At 40.3% G+C, this 17925-nt stretch overlaps 1 protein-coding gene across 4 annotated transcripts in view; it reads left to right on the top strand.

Annotated features, from left to right (window-relative positions):
* The window catches only part of Clip4 (CAP-Gly domain containing linker protein family member 4), a 75316-nt gene that overhangs the window by 25838 nt on the left and 31553 nt on the right, over positions 1-17925 (top strand). For all 4 annotated transcript variants that reach the window (XM_003473006.4, XM_013155962.3, XM_063230398.1 and 1 more), the window contains exons 3-8: positions 1662-1801; positions 2520-2613; positions 3717-3878; positions 5660-5778; positions 8597-8830; positions 16090-16225. In XM_003473006.4, the coding sequence (XP_003473054.1) occupies positions 1662-1801; positions 2520-2613; positions 3717-3878; positions 5660-5778; positions 8597-8830; positions 16090-16225 (885 nt within the window). The remainder of the gene's footprint in view (positions 1-1661; positions 1802-2519; positions 2614-3716; positions 3879-5659; positions 5779-8596; positions 8831-16089; positions 16226-17925) is intronic.

Raw genomic sequence — 17925 nt, 5'->3', positions numbered from 1 at the left:
AAGGGTCACACATTTTCCCAAAAAGGCCACAAGATCCTGGTCCAGGTGAATTTTGCACCAGATAGCCCATCTTTGATTAGATTTTCTAAGAGATTTTAACTGTGAGAGGCTCCATTTTCAGCAGTTGTTCTGAAACACAGGGGTCGTGTTTCCCTTCTTCCCATGTTGAACAGGACAGGGTGGCCCAGCTGACAATCTTCAGCAAAATTCACTCAACAAATTCTGAGAACTGATTCTCGTCTAATGACCGGCTTTTCTACTTTTAAAGATTTTGTGCCTCTTTTCTTCATCTTTTAATTATCTTCTCTTTAAAAAAGTAAGAATTCTGTGTAATTAGCATGATTTTAGAAAATATATAGAAGTATAAAGAAGAAAATTTAAGAGAAATCCCAGATTACACTGGGTGTATGCAGCTCCAGTCTGAACCTGACAGTTGTCCCAGGGAAGGAGGAAATGTAAGCTGGAAGAAACTTTACAGACAGATCCAGTTTCCTTCCCAGATTTACTGTTTACTGGCAGGGTGACTTTGAGCCAGTGTCATTTAATATGAGGTTTTATTTCCTCTAAAGCAAAATAATGATAATAATACCTAGCAGGTGAGATGTCTGGGGGAATTTGGTAGGTGTTTGTCAAATGGTTTGTGCTCAGCAAATGTTATTCTCTTTCTTAGATACTGCTTTCTGCTTTTTATAGTCTACCATTTTTGACTGAGACAGTTTCTCAACAAGAAAAATACCTTGAGATGATGATTAGCTGTTTAATGCCTCATTTCGGAATCTAATTTTGTCCTCCTGAAATTTTTATTTCCTTTATGAGCCATTCTCTTGTATTCTCTACTTATAGGGCCATGTCCGACTTTTCTCTAAATCTCAGTAAAGTCATTTGAAGACCTGTGTAGGCCACGTGTTTCATGATTTTATGAATGCAGATTCCAAAATCCTTGTCCCAAAGTTTCGTTTCCACGTTGCTAAATATGACTTCCCTTTTGATTGAAGTAGCATTTCGTCTCCTGGGTTGTCAATGGGTAAAAAGTGATGCTTGCTTATTATAGAAAATAAGAGGAATACAGGACAATACAAAGGACATTTCAAATTGCAAATCATTCTACTATACTTAATATTTGGCATATATTTAAAATTTATGTTTTAATTGTAGATGGAAATTTATTATTCATTACCTTTGTGTTTTTATTTTTCAGATCATTTTCTTTAATGGTATATCGCGATATATAAGGATTATATTCCTGTGGGAGTGGGTGAATGCACATAACACATCTTAATTCCTTTTTTCATCCCTCTTATGTCCCATCCCTAATCCCTACTCCATCCATGTGTTTTGAGAGAAAAAAAACTGACAAATTTGACAGACTTTCTGTGCCTTAAAGATAATACTACCTGGAAAACTTGGGATTTGAGGTCTGTGAATCACATTTGGTTTCATCTACAGTAAATTGCAACGGGATAAATGGAAATGCGTTACTGTAATTCCAGATATACCTCATTTTTAGTGGTCCTGCTGTTGGTTTTGAGATTCGCTCACTGCAAACCTGCTTTTTCTAGCATCTAAAAATATTGCTATTATTTGAACCTTGGTGTTATTATTTTCAATATATTTGTTTGAAATTTTTAATAAAGTTAATTTACATTTTTTGTTTCAAACAGAGTTTTCTTTCTTTGATCCTAATGATGCATCGTGCCAGGAAATTCTCTTTGATCCCAAAACTTCAGTCTCAGAATTATTTGCCATCTTAAGACAGTGGGTTCCTCAGGTCCAGCAAAACATTGACGTTATTGGAAATGAGGTAAAAAAACATTCTTACATTTTAAGTATTGCATTATTAGGATTGCTGTTGTCCAAGATACTTCCCTCCATCTGAATGAAAGGTAGTAATGAAATTGAAACTATTCACAACTTTTTTTGTATTTCCAAGTTTTTTTGGTGCGAGCAGGGAAGGGTATTTTTTTTTATATACTACACCTTTTCTTGTACATACTAATTTTGCAAACTTTTAAGCTTGAAGGAATTCAATTCTTTTCGGATTCTGTCTACACTTCTGAGTAGTTTGCTAAAGGTCTAGGTTTGGGGACTGGAGATTTAGCTCAGTGGCATAAGCACCTGCCTTGCAAGTTGCGTCCCCGAGTTTGACCCCTGGTACGGATAAAAAAAAAAAGACAAAGATCTAGGTTTAAATACAACTTTTAAACAGTATTTGATTTTTGAGGGAGAATTTCTTGACCAATGTTGTGCGAAGAGCACTTATACTGTTTTCAAAGGTCCTTGTTCCCACTGGGGAGATTTCTATTCACTTTTCAGAGGACATACTTGGAGTAACAGATTGCCTTGGAGTAATCTATAAGAATTTCCACCTGTCTGGTGACAAGTTGAGTTTCCATAATTGTTGGGTATAGTGGTGGGTATAATTCAGATAAGGCGGACTAACTTGGGTCTTCTCCAGTGGTTTCAAAGTAACTGGGACTTTAGTAGTTTTATCAAGATCATATTTTCCTTGGTTCTCTTAGATCCTTAAAAGAGGCTGCAATGTGAACGACCGAGATGGGTTGACAGATATGACCCTTTTACATTACACCTGCAAGTCTGGAGCTCATGGTATTGGTAAGTATGTGGCATCCTCTTGCTTGCTTGGATCACTTGCATTTATGCTTAAATAATCTCAGGGTATCAGAAACTCTGGAGAGCACTTAGCTGACAATGTAGCTGGAGTAGTTGGTCCTTTGGGACCTCGTTCCCTTTTCTCATGGAGGTTTTTGTACCCTGTTGATTCCTCTCACCTTTCAACTGCTTGTTCAATACTTCACTGGGTGAAGGAACGGATAATGTCCTAGAACAGTCATGGTGAACTCTGGCACGTGTACTGCAGGCAGTTGTTTGTTAATGTAAAAAACACGAAAAGGGTCACCATCACTGCCCTAGCATCTTCTTGAGGGTTTACAACAAGGTCAATCTAATGATGTAATCCTCACAGACTCCAGGCTTTATGCTGAGCTGAATGTTGTAATACATATGTCTGTATTTTCTAAAACTGGAGTTATCGTGTGCTTTACCATTTTCTAAACCTGCCTCACTTAAATGTATTATGTGATCATCTCTTCCTGTTTCAATAATCTGATACAGAGATTCACGGACTCTTACTGCTGCTGAAGGACTTCTTTCTCCCCACTACAATCCATCACGGACTGAGGCTTTTGTAAAATAAAATGAATTTATAATACAAAGATGAAATTAAGAAAAATATTAGCCAAATGTTTTTTAAAAGGTGTAAAGTTACATTTTACTTGATTGGAAGAAATATTAAATAAGGGAAAAAGAGGTTACAAAAAGTATGGACAGATTGGAGTTGGGGACTGACAAAGTCCACAGAACTTGAAAGAGCACTGACCTAGCACTTTGTTTTTAATGGCTGTGGTACCGTGTTCCAAACTGTGGATATTTCAGTGTAACCAGTTTTTATTGTATTTTTAGGCTTCAGAATTTTATTCCTAATAAACAGTTAAGAGCATCGTCACAGAACAGTGTTTCTTCATATCCCTGAGTATGATTATTTCCTTAGAATAAGTTCCTGAAAGTGACGTTTTTGAGGTATAAATGTATATTCTGTCTGCTATTTGCTTTAGCTTTTTAAAATGAAATAGTAGATAATCATTCATTGGTACTTGAAATTTGTACTAAAGATGAATAATTTAGAAAATTGTCTTCAGGTGATGTTGAGACAGCCGTGAAATTTGCAGCTCAGCTTATTGATCTCGGAGCAGACGTCAGTTTGCGGAGTCGCTGGACAAACATGAATGCTTTACATTATGCTGCCTATTTTGATGTCCCAGAAGTTATAAGAGTAATTTTGAAGACATCAAAACCAAAAGGCAAGTACTGTCAGGCCACTGTAGATACAAGCATTAGTTTAAGGAGATTTTTCTTTATTAATACATCTTGTTTTGTGAACCTTCCTGCCCATTTTATTCCTGACAGGGTTTAGAATTTCATTATTGAAGATTAATTGGTATTCTTTTATGAAAAGCTTATTACAAATTGATATAAAACAAAGTAAGTGTTCTTGGGTTTTCCTATCTCAGCGAATCTCTAGTATAATATAGATTTTATGTGTAGTTGATTCTATCTGCTGTATAATTCTTTTGACTTGCTTGGGTAAACAGGAATGGAACAATAAAGATTTCAGAAATAGGCATCGAAATAATAAAGGATATTTCTTTTAAATGGCATTCACTTCTGAATTCCTGTGATTCAACTTTAAAGATAAAATTTCTGGAGATCTCCTTTCTCTTTGTCTTAAAGGTGATTTTCAAATTGAAAACCAGAATGTCTAAATCCCTGACCTGTTATTTTGACTTTTGTCTTCTACTAGATGTCAGTTTTCTTCTGAGAAAAAACAAAACACAAAACAAAACAAAACAAAAACCAAGAGCAAGCAAAGAGAACATTCCTTTAAGTTAAAAAAAATTAAACAGTAAAAGACATGTTTTAGAGATTCAGTAAATTTCCCAGAATGCTGTTTTCTAAGCCCTGATTTATATAATTATCCATTTCCTCTTTAAAATGCTGCCTTTTAATTTCTGAGTGGTGTTGAGAAGAAAACCTCTATTGATGGTAGCATATCTCTGTTAATTCAAGCGAATTTGTTCTGAGCCTGGCTGGCTGCTTACAGTGGTGACAGAACACACAGAGTTGGTTGTAGATTAAAGTCAGATATCCAGGAAAAGAAGTATATTATATTCTTGTTATAGAAAAATTCAAAATGGAATTCCCAAAACTGGGGATTAGAAACCTTAGAATGTCCTTAGACTTGTAAGATTCCTTGCTTCTTTTTTTTTTTTTTTTAAACGTTTTTAACTTTTTATTGGTACCAGGGATTGAACTCACGACCGCCTGCTTGCAAGGCAGGTGCTTATGCCGCTGAGCTAAGTCCCCAGCCCCTGATTCCTTGCTTCTTAGCATGAAGTTATTCATTTGTCGAGTAAAGTATTATTAATCAATATGTATGTAAACATTTGATCTGTAATTGTTTTGGGAATTTGACATTGCTTTTCCTGGTAGGGAATTTAGCAGTCTTTTTCTGGAAAGGGTCAGATAGTAAATAAATATTTTATACTTTTCAGGCTACATTGGCCTCTGTCCCGACCACTGTGTTCCACAGTTGTAGCATGCTAGCAGCCGTAGAGAGTATTAGTGAGTGAGTGTGCCCGCGTTCCTCGAAAGCCTTACGTAAACAGATGGTAGGTGGGTTTGGCCCAGAGATCCTAGTTTGCTGATCCCTGACCTAAGCCCTGCACCTCACTGTGGGTGTCGTGGCAAATATGCAAAAGATTCCCTGAGCATATAGGAAGTCTTTTACAGATAGGAGTTGGTGCATTCATTGCTTTTAATATGGTTTAATTCATGATAGCCCGAAAACTTATGACAGTATGACTTCATTCTTTAATGAGTTTTATTGTACTAGGAAAATAAGCAACAAATTATTTAGGCCAGATTGGAATACAAAAATTTTGTTTCATTGTGAACTAGTTTCTGGTGGGCTGGCTTAAGTCTTATAAAAGCATTTCCCCCCCACAAACAAATCTCCTGTGTCCTTTTAAATTATGGTTAAATTTAAAATCTTAGTTAATATACTTCTCATGTTTAATTGCAGATGTGGATGCCACTTGCAGTGACTTTAATTTTGGAACAGCTCTGCACATTGCAGCATATAACTTGTGTGCAGGTGCCGTAAAATGCTTACTGGAGCACGGAGCAAACCCTGCATTTCGGGTAAGAGGCTGAAGTAAAGGAATTTAAAAAGCTTGGTATTGTCTCCAAGTCGAGTTGAATCTGGGTGTTTTTATTAATAGCATAACCCTGTGTGAGCAAGTATCTTTAGGTATGTGAAGAGTATGTTGACATTCTGTCCTTTAAATGTAAGGTCTCACAGTAACTTTCAGTCCTCTTACATTAAGTTCTACAAAGCTCTCATTCTGGAAAGTAGAGTCCTCTTTAAAGTCTCATGATCTTTGAGTATTTTTCACTTAGGCTTTTGATATATTAATGAAAAGTTAGCTGTTAAATAAAAACATACATATTAAAGTGATGATTTTCTATTAAGTCATACTTTAAATTCTTTAGAAAATTTATCTAAAGAATGACAGCTGTATGCAAAGTTCAAATACACTTTTAAAAATGGATCCTCCTGGGGCTGGGGATTTAGCTCATGGCATATGCCTGCCTTGCAAGCAGGTGGTTGTGAGTTCGATCCCTGATACTGATAAAAAAAAAGATTAAAAAAAAATAAGGAAAAAAGGATCCTCCTGCTCAGTCAGGAGGATCACTGTGAGTTCAAGACCATCCTGGCCTACATATTAAGACCGTATCTCAAAAAACAAACAAAATAAGTAAAAAATAAAAAAGGAGTAAACCTTTGAGAACACAGTCACAACGTGAGTCAACAGTTGTTCTTGGGCCAGATCTTGGTAGTCACTATTGTTGGAAGAAAGCAGAACCCCAGCCAGTCCGGGTGGTACACACCTATAATCCTAGTGTCCTGGGGGGCTAAGACAAAAGGAGCCCAATTTGAGCCCCTGCCTGGGCAACTTAGCAAGTTAGCGAGAGCCCGTATGCACGCATGTGCTAGGAATACAGCTTAGTGTGAAGGCCATGGGTTCAGTCCTTAGTACCACAAAAAAGGAAGAAACGAAGGAAGAGGAAAGGAAAGAAAGAAAGAAAGAAAGGAATTCCATAACTAGGTATGAATGAGACTTCTGTTAGAACAATATCATTGTTCTTTTATTATTATTACTATTCATTTTCTTAATAGAAGCTTGAATTGCTACAGTTGATACAAATTAACAAACGTGTGTGATTGGCTCTTAAAGCTGAGGATACAATAAAAGTCTAAATTTAAAATATCCATAAAATATAGTTTCCCTGTTTATCAGTGCGCACACACACCCATCCCTCTTTTTTAGAGAGTGTAGTTACAACAATACATATATTCATTATGTTTTGTGTTTTTCTTTGAAATCTGATGACAGTAGCCCGTCACTGTTCTAAGAATCTGGTGGCATGTATTCCCTCTATATACTTTACTTAGGAACAAACCAACTTCAATTTTTAAATGTATATAGGGCATTTGCAAGCTAATTGTATTTAAAATCCTCCTCCTTTTATCTGAACGGATCATTTGAAAATTTACTAGTGGGACAGCAAAAGAGAAGCCATGGAGACAAAAAGAAAAAAACTTTCTCAGTTAACAATTGACTTGTTATATTAAAAAATAATTAAAACCTGGATTCTTTCTCACAGACTGTAAAGTTTTTGATTAGAGAACATAGAGAAGTTGTAATAACAGCACTGAGCATGGAAAGGCTAAAAGCATGGAGAGTTTAGCTTAGGGTATAGGGAATGGCTTGAAATATCACTGCTGCTGGAAATCATGGAAATGACTCCAGGGAGTCATTAATCTGTCTAAGCCAGATATTCTGACTAGCCATATTGGAAGTTTAGAAACCTTTGTTTTGGTCTCTGCTACTGTAGTGTGAACTCCTAAGGAACATGTATTCTGTTTTGTCCACAAGTTGTTTCTTGATGTGGGAACTAAGTGAGACAACTTTAATGATGGCCCTATAATTATATAAATACCGTGTTAATGAAGTAAGCTGCAGCAGGTTACATTATCAGATCACAGGACAGATCTCAGGACATGGTCTGTCTCTGTGGTGAGGACAGGACTGTTTCCTTGATGGCAGCCCCGGTTTCAGGAGAAAGTGTGGTTTCTGTCTCTGCAGTCTGAACTGCTGCAGGAGGGGACAGGAGGCTTAAGTGGCAACTGTGACACGGTGGCTTATACTCCTGTGGTGGCCCTTAACGATGGGGGCGCGTTCTGGGAAGTGCATTGTTAGACTGGTCCTTACTGTGTTCCTGCATGAACAGAGACAGCTGTGATGTCACTAGATGATGCAGTCTCACTGTCGGTGGAAGGTCGTGCGTGAGCTCCCTTGTTGGCAGAAATGTGATTAAGTGGTGCGGGGCTGCAGTTCTGCCTGGGAGAGGGGAGCAGGTCAGTCCTGGCTCAGGCTTCCGCGTTTGTCTTCTCTGTATCCGTACAGCACGGCGTGGCCATCACCCACAGGCGCTGTACTGTGCCTGCCCAGGGAATAGACTGTGTCTCCCTCGCGGGAGCCTGCAGGGTCCCTGCCTCAGCTCCTTTGGGGCTGTGCGTACAGCATTTTCACAGGCGGCCTTCACTGCCCTGAGTGCCTCTGTGCAGCTCCCCTGTGACCCTCTGTGGCCTGTTCTTTATCCTCCTCTGCCGCGTTTCCTCCGTGCTGCTTCCTGCAGTTTAGTAACCACAGTGTTGCTTACTTGCCTGCAGCTCTCCTCTCCACCAGAATGTTTGCTTTTCAGGGGCAGAGCCTTTTGGTTTGCTCACTGTTAGCATCCAGAAAAGTGTCTGTCACGTAGTAATTGTAGAGCATGTGTTCTTCCATAAAGAACTGATGAATATACTTAATTTTTTTCCAACAATAATTTTACGTGACCGTTCAGCACGCCAAGTCAGTAAGAGCTGAGAAATGTCTTTGGCCTCTGTTTGTAGAACGACAGGGGCCAGGTCCCTGCTGACGTGGTTCCCGACCCAGTGGATATGCCGCTGGAAATGGCCGATGCCGCTGCCACTGCCAAGGAAATCAAGCAGATGCTGCTCGATGCGGTGCCGCTCTCCTGTCTCTCCAAGGCCGTGCTTCCAAACTGCGACCATGTGACTGACAAGGCTACACTTTCATCTCTTGGCCTGAAGTTGGGGGATCGTGTCGTGATTGCAGGACAGAAGGTACCCTAATACCACCATCCCCGAAGCCCTGTCTAGAGGGTGGGCATTCTGTGTCCCAGGGTGCATGGGCACAGACGGAGTTTGGAGTCTCTGAAGAAAGGCATGCAGATTAAAATATACTCAAATCAAATTATGAAAGGTGGCCGTAAGTTTACTATAAAGTACAGTTTTAAAATATGAACTGTTCGAACATGACAGCAAAGACATCAGTATTTGCTAGAGAAAAAATGGAGCAGAGGAGAACTGGTGAGTGGACCTGGAGGCTTGAGCTTAGAAGGATGCAGCCAGGACGGTGCATGCAGCCTCCCAGCCCTCTGCCAGGGCCACTTCTCCCTCTGCCAGCCTCCTAGCAAAAGAGACGCTTGTTCTCAGGTGTTTGTCTTTGAGATCCCAAGAACTGGGAGATTTTGATGTTGTGTAACCTGATCATAAAGAGACAGTGGGAAAGAGAACTCTATACTCTGTAGAACACCAAAAATGTTTTGGACATCTTTTCTCTAGAGTTTCTATGTGGGCTTCACTAAGGCCAATTTCCTTCCTTCCTTCCTTCCTTCCTTCCTTCCTTCCTTCCTTCCTTCCTTTCCCTTCCCTCCTTCACTTTCTTAACATCCCATTGTGGGAAAATTTATATATTTTTATGGTGCAGGAATCAAATCTATGTCCTCTCACACATGCCTGAGAAGTATTCTACCACTGATCTATGCTCAGCCTCCCTGGAGGTTTTTTCCCCTTAAGTGTGAGGTTAGCAGGGCGCTCAGTACAGAGACTGGAACAGGAGATTCCTGTTTGGATCTTGCACTTCTCAATGTTTCTTTTCAATGTTTGAGTGGATTGCGGGGAAGATAATAAGATTTCTCAGAAACCACTGAAATTTAGAGATTTAATTTATTTAAAAAAATACAAACTATTGAAAAAGACACAAACCCTTAGGTGAAGAATGCCTTTCACCAGCTCCCAAAATGGTATGCTCACATCACAATTGTTTTCCATCTGTCTGTGGAATTAAAATACTAAGAAAGTATGGATACATAGCTTCTCTTATAAATGTAAGAATACATTCAGTTTTATGTTGGATATTTAACTATACAGAAGTAAAAACTTTCATAATAAACATGCTCACACATTAATCATCTGGGTTTACTTGTTTTAGTTTATGGCCAGTCTTTCCTCTGTACTCCCTCTCAGTCCAGTGGTGCGTGTGTATCACAGTGGGCACGCAGGGCCCTCTCTGTTGGCACCTAAGCCAGCTCATCCCAGCACTGCCCCAGCAGCTGAGCATTGAATAACAGTGCATGCAGGGCCGCGTTGGCACTTTGTGCTAAGTAGATGGGTTTGGGGTTGCAGTTTGGGCTCTTGGTCTCAAAAAGGTTGGCCTTCATTGCCTCAGTCTGTCGTTGAATGTCTTGTCATTGTCTTGAGTGCCATCCAAAGAACCTTTTATTTATTTATTTATTTTTGTAATTTTGATATAGGCCTGTGTTAGTTTCCCAGGCTGGGCTTAGAATCCTCCTGGCTCAGCTTCTGGAAATGGGATTACACACACGCACCACTATCCCTGGCTAGATATTTTAAACCTTGATGAACTCCAACTTAACAACTTTTTTCTTTTATGGATTGTGTGCTTAGTGTCATATCTAAGAAATACTCCTCTGTTTTCTTCTGGATACTTTATAGTTTAGGACTTACATTTAGTTTTGTATTTGCTTTTGAGGCTCTTTGTCAAACCTGTGGTTACCTATTTGTTCCAACACCGTGTATGGAAAACTCTTCTTCTTTCATTGAATTTCCTTTGTACCTTTTTAAAAAATCACTTGGCCGTGTATGTGTGGGTGTTATTTCTGCCCTGTTGATCTAGTGATTAGCCTTTCTTCAACACTCTTTCGATGGCTCTTACCTTATAATAACTCTTAAAATCAAACAATGTTAGACCTTTATTTTCCAAAACTGACAGTTCTAGTTTTTTTTGCCCTGTCATGTATATTTGAGAATTTGTAGATTATTTTGTTTTGTTTTTGAGTTAGGGTCTCACTGCGTAGTTCAAGCTGGCCTTCAGCTCACTATGTAGCCCAGACTGGCCTTGAACTTCTTGCAACAATTCCCCTGCTTCAGCCTCCCAAGTGCTAGGATTACATGTGTGTGCTACCATGCTCAGCCAGGGTTTTTTTCTTTTGAAAATGGTCTCTCTGTAATGCAAGCTAGCCTTGAACTTGCAGTGATCCTCCTGCCTTTGCCTCCGACGTGCTGGATTGTAGGCATGTGAGACATATATTGCCCCACCCAGCAGTTTGTAGATTTTTAAAAACCTGGCTGAGGTTTTTGGATTGAGTGCCATTAAATCTATTGGTCAGGTTGAGTAGAATTGATACCTAAAAATATTCTCTGAATTCACAACACAATATGTCTTTCTATTCATGTGGTTTTTCCTGTGGTTTATTTTATCATAGTTGTATAGTGTGAAGCATGTAGATATTACACACACTGTGCTAGATTTATATCTAAGTTTTTCATGATTTTTGGGACTATCATAAATGGTGTTGTTGCCGAAATTTTATTTTTCTGTTGTTCATTTCTGGCATGTGGAAATAGTGGATTTTTGCATGTTGACTGTGTATCCTTTAACCTTTCTAAATTTATTAGTTCATTTGGCTTTTGTAGTTTTGGGTATCTTATATAAGTAATCATGTCTGTGAATAGATTTTATTATATTTCATGTTTTCTTTCTTCTTCCAGATGGAGTCTTAATGACTATTCTGTCTTCAAGCCCATAATCCTTTTGTTTCAGCCTCCCCAGAAATCAGAAGTATCATTATCCACCACTGCACCTGGTTTATTTTCTTTCTTTTCAATCCCTATGCATTTTATTTACTTTTCATGTCATATTTTTATTGCCGAGGGCCCTGAGTAAAATAATAAATAGGAGTAATGAGTGACCATCCTTGTGTTGCTCCCAGTTTTGGGGGTGAAGTGCCCAATCTTTCATCATGTGTGACAGTCACCAATTATGGATTTTGTACATATGTCCTGTATCAAGTTGAGGAAGTTGCCCTACTCCTGGTTTTCTGAGTCTTTGTAATCAGTTTCCATTTTTCTTCAGGAATGCTTGCCTGTGGTGCTTGTAGCTTCAGTGGTGAGCCTGAGATAACCCCCAGATTACACCTTAACCTTTTCTTCCAAATGAAATATTGTGCTTTTCTTATTTTTTGCAAATAAGACACTGTTCTATTTGTAGCTTTCTGTTTTCAGTAAAGTGACATTTCCATTTACAGACTATAGTAATTCTTGATCACTGAAAATGTCAAATGCTAGAAAACAGCATTCTGATGTATGATTAGAATCATACATCATCATATCATCTTGAACAGTTGTTAGCTGAAGATTTGTTTGATGAATTCAGTTTTTCTAAAATAGACAATTGTGATGATTTTTGAGATAGTGCTTTGGAAGACAATACAGTCAAGCCTGTGTCCAGCTTGGAACCGGACAGAAATAGCCCAACATCAGCTGTCTCAGGTTGTATTCTGAAATGGTCATCTCATGTTATAAACCATATCAAAGGTAGACTTTTCCTGTACAACTGGCAGAAAAATTGATGTCACTGGCCCACTATAGTATTTTGAACTGTTGTTTACTGAAGAATTAGTTTCAAAAATTACCAGTGAAACTAATGCCCAAGCTTCAAATACATTTGGTCTGAGAGGATTTTCCTGAATATATAAATGGCAAGACACCAAAAGTGACAATCAAAAGTCTTTTTGCCTGAACTGGAGATGTTTTAATGGGCAAGGCCACTTTTGCATATACTTTATCTCAGGCAAATTGTGACTGCTTCAGGGCCTGTATTTTGTCAATAGCTTTTCTGTATCAACTGTTCAGTTAAATGCCCATATTTTATTGCATAAGATCAAGCCTACATTTGACTAATAAGTTTTCAACTGTTTACTGGAAACAGAAACATTGCAGTTGGCAAATCACTGTTGCGTTCAACATGTGGTGAGCTCTAAAACAGTACCTCCCAACGGTTTGGTCACCAGCCATATGTGTTTTGTGAAAGTCAATCTGGTTTTGTGTGAACTGTGCTTGTTCACGCAGGACCCAGTATGAATTTGGAAGATTCTGCTGATGGTGTGAAATTGTCCTGCATTAGTCTTTGGCCAGTGTTATAGCTTGTGTCTAGCTGTCCCCTCAAAGCCTTATGCAGTGGGACTTTTTCAGAGGTGGCTGGATCTAGAGTGTCTAGTGGTGGGATTAAGGAAATGTGATTACTAAGTTCGTCCACTGGTCAGTTTGGCATAGTTCTTGGTGTGAGCACTATCTGTGCTAAGAATGGGTAGCCTAGGTAGAATATTAATGGATAGAAATAAGCTGCTACTGCTAACCACTTACCTTGCTGATTGCTGCCTTGTGCCTGCCATGAACTGTTTCTCCTCTTTAATGTCCTTCTGTCATGCCACTCTGCCTTGGAGCCAGCCAGCTATGAAGTAAAACCCCTATGAATTGTAAGCCAAATAAACCTTTCCTCCTTTAACTTTGAATCTTAGATATTTTGTCTCAGCAAGGAGAAATAAAAGTTACTAAGACAGTGAAAGATACAGTGTCTTCCTGATCAAGGGGTGCACTGTATCCTTGACTGTCTTAGATACTTTTAACATCTCCCATGCTTTTCAAAGAATTACATCAGGACTGATGCAGTTGGAACAGCTCATTTGAACAGAAACAGATGCCAAATGATCTGAAAGAAAGGATTGCAAAGCAGACGAAGATTCTATAGTGAACTCAAGGCACTGAGACGGTGTGACAGGAAGGCAGGGACAGTGTTGTCAGCATTCTACAGTGATGCTGTGACTGAAGTAGAAAACAGCAGAGGCAGAGACAGCTAGGAAGCCACGTGTCGTGTGAGTTATAAAGAGCGCGTGGGAGCAGTGGATTCTGGTGATCAGATGGTCACTTGCATCCAGCTGAGCACAGAGGGCACAGGATTTGATGTGATAAATTCCTTCTTCACCTTCTAAACATGACCGTGCTGACCTGCTGCCACCCATCCCAGAGGGACAAGCCTGAGTCCATGATCAGCTGTGCAGCATTCAGTCTGACAGCGGTGGGAAGAATGTCCGAAGAGCAGCTCGAGCCAGAGCAGCGATGTCCTCTGACAGTGTCACAGCTCTGTCTGAGTGAAGACATTTCCCCAGGAGCATACCACCAGCATCAGGGGGTGCGTCCAGCTGAGGCTGCAAAGTTTGCTGCTGACACAAACAATGAAGGCAAGAAGATGCAGAGAGAAACCTGATATTTTGGGTGGAACCTGAGATTCTGCTTTGTGATTTTGGGTGCTTTGAAACTTAACCCATACAAAATTATTAAATATGGCCAGGTGGGGTGACTCACTCCTGTAATCCCTGTGCTCAGAGGGCTGAGGCAAGAGGGCTGCCCCAGAGGTCAAGGCCAGCCGAGCAACATGGTGATACCCTGTCTCACAAAACAAACAAAAACCCCTGAATCTCCCCCCAAGAGCAAGATTATTGAATTATTGACACCATGTTCTTTATTTTGTTACATTAGGATTAGAGACATGTTTTGCTTAGAAATAATCCCAGAAACAGTTTTTATGTTTTATTTTCACATTGAAAACCAGTTAGAATTGTTTTTGCCTCAAAAGTTAAATGAATGCTGGTAGTGAGTTGTAATTTTTTTTTTCTCTCCTAAATGGAAATGGGTTTGAAAAGTTACTATGAAAATATGCTCAACTTTGCCAAAAGCTTTTCTGCATCTTTTGAGGTAGCAAATCTTTCCCCCACTGTGAGACAGCAGACCTTCCTCCCCTTCTGTTGGTATGATGAGTTCTTTGATTAATTCCTCAATCCTAAGTGAGCTTTATGTTCCTGCTATAAATTTCACTTGGTTATCGTGCATATTCTCTTTCTGTTTGCTTCGATTGGCTTTATTTTGTTTTGTTTGACAGAGTCTCACCATGTAGCCCAGGGGGCTGGCCGTGGAGTCTCAGTCTCCTTACTGTGCCTGGCTAGGTGGAGAGTCTTATGTTCGTGTTCATTAGGGTTGCTTGGTTTACTGTTTTAGAATATCTTTGGTTTTTGTATCAAAGTAATATTGGCTTCATAAGATGAACCGGGAATTGATCCTTGCACTTGGTGTTCTAGGAGGGTTTGCATGGAGCTGATGTTCCCTTTTCCTCGAGGTGTTGGGTGGTACCACCAGGGACGCTGTGGGACCTGCACACTGGTTTCTGCTTTAGTTTTTTCATTGCTAAGTCATTTCCCGTGCGAGCGTTGATGGCTTTGACGGCCTTTCAGTGAACTGAACCTTTCAGCCCATTTGTTGGATTCATGTCAGAGTTCTCAGTATTTTCTTATTTTCTTTTTAAGTGACCAGGGTTGTGTAATAACATTCCTCTTTTATTCGTCATGGTGGTGATTTGCCTTTTTTCTCTTTTTAAATTTGGTTTCCAACCAGAAGATTTTTAAAAATTAATTTTTATCCTTCCAAAGAACTTGTTTTTTGTTTCATTGGTTTTCTCCATGCTCAGTTTTTTGTCTAACACTTTTTTCCTTCTGCAGGCTTTGGTTCTTCACTTTATAGTTTTCGGGTGGAAGCTTAGCTCGCTAGCTTGAGACCTTTACTAAGATGATGCTTTTGCTGCCTCCTGCAGACTTCGACGTTATATTCATCCTGTTCACAGTATTTTCTAATTCTCTTAATGATTTTTTTCTTCCTCACGTGTTATTTAGAAGTAAATTCCCAAATACTGAGATTTCCATATATTTTTCTGTTAGTGATTTCTAATTTAACTAAGATCTGAGAACATGTTTTTTATAATTTCTATTATTTTACATTTGTATTCTATGCAAATGGGGTGTGATGTTCCATGTATCAGTTAAGTCAAAATTTACAGCTGCTTAGATTTTTCGGTCTCTTTACTAGATTACTTGAAGTGTTGAGGAGATGAGAGAGTTGGATTAAAGTCTCCAGGTGTGAATTTGCCAATTTTGCCTTTCAACTCTGTTGGTAAAGAGTTTAATATAGTGTGAAGATCACTGGTGGGTGCCTATGTATTTAGGATTCTTCTGTTTTCCTGATGCACTTGTTCTTGTCACCTGCTTAATGTCCCATTTTCCCTTTGGTACTTTTCCTTATTCTGAAGTCTACCTTGAGAGAGCTTTTAAAAACTTCCATGATGAAATTACCAAGAACAGGGCCTTTGTGGTTATTCATAATATTAAAAATAATGTAGACTTGGTTTTCTTTAGGTTGGGACCCTACGATTTTGTGGAACAACTGAATTTGCCAGTGGTCAGTGGGCTGGCATCGAATTAGATGAACCAGAAGGAAAAAACAACGGAAGTGTTGGAAAAGTCCAGTACTTTAAATGTGCGCCCAAATATGGTAAGGTTGCCATGATTTACAGTAATAATAATTAACTAAAACAGTCAAACTTGACTATTTATTTATTTTGGTGGTGTCGGGAATTGAGCCCGGGCATGATGGTGGTAAGCATACTCTTGACCACTGAGCTACAGCCTCAATCTCTCTCCTAGTTTTTAAATGAAACTTCTGTCCTGGTTGCTTAGGCAGTACACGTGGGACTGTGGATTGGGGGACTTTTTAAAGAGGAGCAGGGAGGCATGTTAGTGTAGTCTGATGAGAACCATGCAAAGGGAGCTCGAGGGATGCTTAAGAAAGAAGGAGCAGTCCTGGGGGGACGAGTTGACTGGGAAGGGACTCTGCAGGTGAGCCTGTGTTAGGTCAGGAGCAGCTCAGCCTCCCCAAGGAGACACACCATAGGAAGACGAGGTGCTTCTCCTGGGATTCTTTCTATTTTTGCTAAGAACAAGAAGTGAGGTCACTTGGTGGTGATAGGGCGGGAAAGACTGGTTGGAGGTGAGGAGAGGAGTGAAGTGCACAGTTAGGAGCCCGGGCTGTCTTGGTAAGGGCAGTATGGGCGGTGGGCGTGCTGTGCCAAGGGCCTGGAGATTTGTGGTCATGAACCGTGAAACCGGTGTGCAAGGTGGAGTGTTCTCCAGTGCTATTAAACCGTTTGGATGTGGGTGCTGATTACCTAGAGAGCCTGCTTCACTAGAGTTTTTTTTTTTTTCCTCAAATGCACAACAGAAAGAAAGATTAAAAAAAAAAGAGTAGAGACTAAATGCAAGGGAATCAGGGTGACAAACTGCACAGAGTATCTGGGGAGGAAAATGAGGCTGTGAGTGGGAATATGGACTCTGCGAGCAGAATGCATGATTGGTAGCTTCTGATATGGTTGAGAAGCTGAGTGGAGTGCTGGCCCTAGGGACCTGGACTGGCCCATGGTAGATGCTTCCAGTAAACATTTGGGAGGTGTAGCTGTCCAGCGAAGCTGGTGGACAGAAAGGTCACTGGAAGGGAAGAGCTGAAGGAACAGGCAGCCTGGGTGTTGGTGGCTTTGCTGGTCTGGTGTAGAAGTCTCCATGAGCCAGACAAGAGTGGAGAGAGAAAGGCAGGGAGCCAGCCAGTGGTGGAAAGTTTTCACCGCACGAGTAAGCATAATTCTCATTTCTGTTGGTGGTTTCCAGAAGGAGAGGTTGGCGGTTTCCAGGAGAGGTAGTAGATGGTATATTCTGACGGTGGGTGTCTCACTAGTCTGTCTCTGTTTCTTTGTGTCTGTCTGTCAGTCTCTTGCTCTCTCCTTGTCTCTGCCTCTCTCCACTGGAGATGGTTGGACAATGAACACGAATCCCGTGTACCCTGAGCTCACAGGTGCTGGCAAGTGCACCCTGAGCTCACAAGTGCTTACAGATGCTGATGGCAAATGCAGCTGCGGATGAGGTGCACAGTGCTGCAGGTGGCCAGGCCCTCTGGACTGTGGATGAGGGGTCTCCAGGCTGACAGATGCCTCGAGGCGGAGAGGGAGGTGGAAAATTGCCGTGGGAGGTCTGAAAGGCGGGAGGGAGGAGCTTTGGGGTTTGGGGTCAGGCTAGTGGATGAGAGACCCAGCTGGCAGACACCTCCGGCACACGTGGTAGTCTAGTCCTGAGCACCTTGTGGTGTGACGGGATTGTTCTGTGTTTTTGGAAAGGGTGTCAGTCCTTCCTTAGGATTGATCTTGG

This window comes from Cavia porcellus, unplaced genomic scaffold (genome assembly GCF_034190915.1).
Source record: "Cavia porcellus strain 051 isolate PalLab524CR breed Dunkin Hartley unplaced genomic scaffold, mCavPor4.1 scaffold_1, whole genome shotgun sequence".
NCBI lineage: Eukaryota > Metazoa > Chordata > Mammalia > Rodentia > Caviidae > Cavia > Cavia porcellus.
The sequence above is the reverse complement of the archived record's forward strand: the minus strand, read 5'-3'. Positions and strand labels throughout refer to the sequence as shown.